General features: G+C 38.5%; 1 protein-coding gene across 1 annotated transcript in view; it reads left to right on the forward strand.

Moving 5' to 3' along the window:
* DOPEY1 (dopey family member 1) overlaps positions 1-3,634 on the forward strand; it is an 80,907-nt gene that overhangs the window by 19,567 nt on the left and 57,706 nt on the right. Inside the window, exons 7-8 of the mRNA XM_018560868.1 lie at positions 348-447; positions 3,391-3,500. Of these exons, the coding sequence (XP_018416370.1) occupies positions 348-447; positions 3,391-3,500 (210 nt within the window). The remainder of the gene's footprint in view (positions 1-347; positions 448-3,390; positions 3,501-3,634) is intronic.

The following is a 3,634-nucleotide window of genomic DNA, read 5'->3' on the forward strand; positions in this document are numbered from 1 at the left end:
CCCCCCCCCCCCCCCCCTACCCATCAGGAAAACTTTCCTTCTGCTGCTTCTCCTGCGTGAGTGAGAAATCTTTTTTTGTAGATCTAGTACTTATCAGTGTGGGCTGTTTATTTTCTAAAGAGTGAGTGTTCAAGTTTACCAAGATATTGTCATAAGCTTATTAATCAATATATAGTGGCTAATGACGTAAAACACTGTAGCAATGGGCTCATTTGAAATTCACCTAAATTATGGTAGTTCAAGAGTGTATTGGGTCTGAGGTATATTTACAGCTGATCATAAAGCATTTTGGTGACTTGGGCTAAACCTTCTTCTTGTTTTTTTTTTTTTTTGCTTTGGTTACTCAGGCAACTCGTCCTGACATGATTCGGATCCTGTCAGCAGCACTACGCGTGGTCTTGCGCAGAGATATGTCGCTAAATCGGCGTCTTTATGCATGGCTCCTTGGTAAGCTTGTTTAGGGCAGTGTTCTGCATCATTTTTGGAATAACATCCATTAAATGGTGTTTTTTTTTATGTGCCTGAAAAATATATGTTTGCATTAATTAACATGTGATTTGTTTTTGCAATATATATTTTGCATTGAGCCAGGGAGATGTCGTAGCTTTTTTGAATCTCCTATTAAAGGATTATTTTGTTAAAACCAATAAGCTCCTTATTTCAGTATTTGCAGATCAGGCTACTCAACGTGGCTTTTTGGCAGTGAGACGCCCAATTTGCATCTGATTTGACAGTCTACAGTGACCAACAACTCTGATAAATGTGGACAGTGTAGCTAGCTTCCCGAACTCCATATTGTGCTGGCCATAATGTAAATTGCTGTTTGAGAGGCATATACATGTTCTGATATGGCCCATGAATGATCGTCCTGCCTGAACGATATCAGTACAGATTAGTGTTGGGTAGAAAAGCCATTGGTGGCTCATACACACTCTAATTATCAGTATGAGACTGTGAAATGAGCTCTCAGTAGATAATCATAAAGATACGGACTCATGCAAAGTTCTTAAAGCCTATCTACAGGGGAAAAAAACTCCCCCCTACAGTAGGGCTACCCCAGCACTGCAAGGGTTAACTACTCGTTTATGTCTGAGGAAGCTGTATAAAGCACTTTTACTAACCTAATGGTTGGAAGCCTCCTAATGTCATCAAATCTAATGCAGGTCTCATACCCTGGCATTATATACGAGTACACTGCTGGACATTCAGAGTGTACGGGGGAGAGATAAGCTCCGATCACCAAGGAAGTGGGGATCAGGTAGGTAGAAGTCCTTTACACAGGTCCCCTGGACAAGGGAAAATCACTGCAAGGGGAGATTTTTTTTTCTTCCCTTGAGGTAAGCTTTAAAATAATGTGCACATGACATACCATGAAAAAGCAATGATGCACCTAGTACGGTCCGGGTCCGAGTTCCAGCAAGGCAGGGCTTATTTAAATTGGTTTCTCATTACATTAGGAACGAAAAATTAACTTCTTTAAATGGCCATAAGAGACAAACATTGCTTACTATTGCTGTCCTTGCTAGCTTCATGAATGTCATGCTGATCCTCTAGCTTTAGTACCTTGCACTCAGTGAAGTGGAAACTCCTGATGTGAATGCTTGCTTAGGGTCAGTGACTCTACTGAAAATACTGAAGCCAAAAGATTAGCATGCCAGCCATACAGCTAGCATTCCCACAAAGTAGTCTAGTCGCAATGGCAGTGTATGTATATTATTTATTCATAAACCTAATGCACATAAGATTTTTTTTTTCTATAAATATAGCCCCTCTATTTGAGTTAGCCATACCTGTAAAGAAAATATCAGAAAGCTAATCACTGACTTTTCCATACTTAAACACATTCTATACGGCATGTGTAATAATGTCCACAGATATCAGAAAGATGCATGGTTATTTTAGTTTCCATTGGATTGTTAGGCATTGTAGGTGATTGTCACAATATAAATAAAATTATATATTCGTTATGGGTGAATGTTTAACTTTTCAACTGCCAACCACCCTCTTGTATCTCTCTGGATATTTTTGGAGTTATCACTGCTTCATTTAGTTTTGCACACATTATGGTGCAGCAGGAAGGAACTTCATCCTCGTCCTCATATTTCAATGTGAGAATAGAAATATCAGTGATCAGAGATCTGTGGAGCCCAGTGTGATATACTTCACATTTGACTCTGTGGGCTTGATTTACCAAAGGCCGAATGCTGTTCACTTTGCAAGGAAATTTTCACTTAGCTTAGTGAATGTGGATTTCACTTTGAAAAGAATCCCCAATCGCATATGAGAGCAATAAACACATTTTTCTTTCACATGATTGGATGATGGGTGTCAGGTGAATTTTGCCTCATTCACTAAGCTATAGGAAAATACCTTTGTAGAGTGAACAGCCTATTTCTCTTTATTAAAACAACCCCACTGCCACTGATCCAGAGATCCTCAGGATTGCAAGATATCCAGGTCAACATGATGTGAGTGTGCCGATTTTCCCTATATGCCCTGTATCCAGATATATTTAGCTGTTCAAGTCCTGGCAAACGTCAGCCCTCCATTGTTGCAAGCTAGAGAAATAGCAAAAGTATATAAGTACACAACCTTTGCAGAAAAATATATCTGGGTACAGGGAAATCAGCACCCCCACATCATGTTGCCCTGCATATCTTGCAGTCCTGGAGTTTTAACTTAAACATAACCTGTAGAAAGGGGCTGCCATTACTCTTCTAAAACTACTTGTTGTTTGGCTATCTTTGGCTTCAATATTTGAAGTCACTGACCCAGAACATGCATGTATATTGGAAAGAGTAGAGACAAAACTCTTGATCTTCATACTTCCTCTATGTCAGGGCCCAGACAGTTTTGCATTTTCAGATGGAAAAGTCAGCATTGGTGCCTCCTGTTTCTCTTAAGATAGGTTTCCTTTGAGTAAGAAAAAGAACAAACTGCAATGACCAATAAAAGTCACACAGCACTTATTTATTATTCTGACTTCTCTGATATTAGGAAAGGTAAATTCTGATTGGCTGCTGTGGTTATTTTTTATTTTGCATGCCTTCCTTGCTGAGCTGTATTTTTTAAGACATCTGTGACTATTCAAACACCATTTGATGATCAGGAATTTTTATGTTACTTATGGTCATGTTTATGGGAAGTTTTTAGTGTTTACAGCACTATACCTATTAAGGTCTGTCTAAACTTATGTGACCACCATTAGATTTATGTGCTCAGTATAGAGTTGGTAAACCATTTTTTAATTGTGATGACATTTTTTATTTTTTTTTGCTGTCATTATGGGAAATGCACCTTTGGTGAGTTTCAGCAAGTGTCTGAATTTTATTCCTATCATTAGATTGGTTGAGCATCTTCTGATTTTATCCCATATACATTTATTTTAAGGATTTGACAACAATGGCGCCATTACAGGACCAAGAAGTACAAGGCAAAGCAATCCGGAGGAACACGCCTCCTACTATTTCAATACCTTCTCCAAGGAACTGTTGGTACAGGTGTGTATTTAGAACCTATATTGCTGTTGAAAAATAATTGTGGAGAAGTACAGCATGTGTAACATGTAATTGATATATGCGTTAATGGAATGGAATTTTAAAATGCTTGGACATAATTAAAGAGCTTTTTTTGG

This window comes from Nanorana parkeri, unplaced genomic scaffold (genome assembly GCF_000935625.1).
Source record: "Nanorana parkeri isolate BGI_ZX_2015 unplaced genomic scaffold, ASM93562v1 scaffold483, whole genome shotgun sequence".
NCBI lineage: Eukaryota > Metazoa > Chordata > Amphibia > Anura > Dicroglossidae > Nanorana > Nanorana parkeri.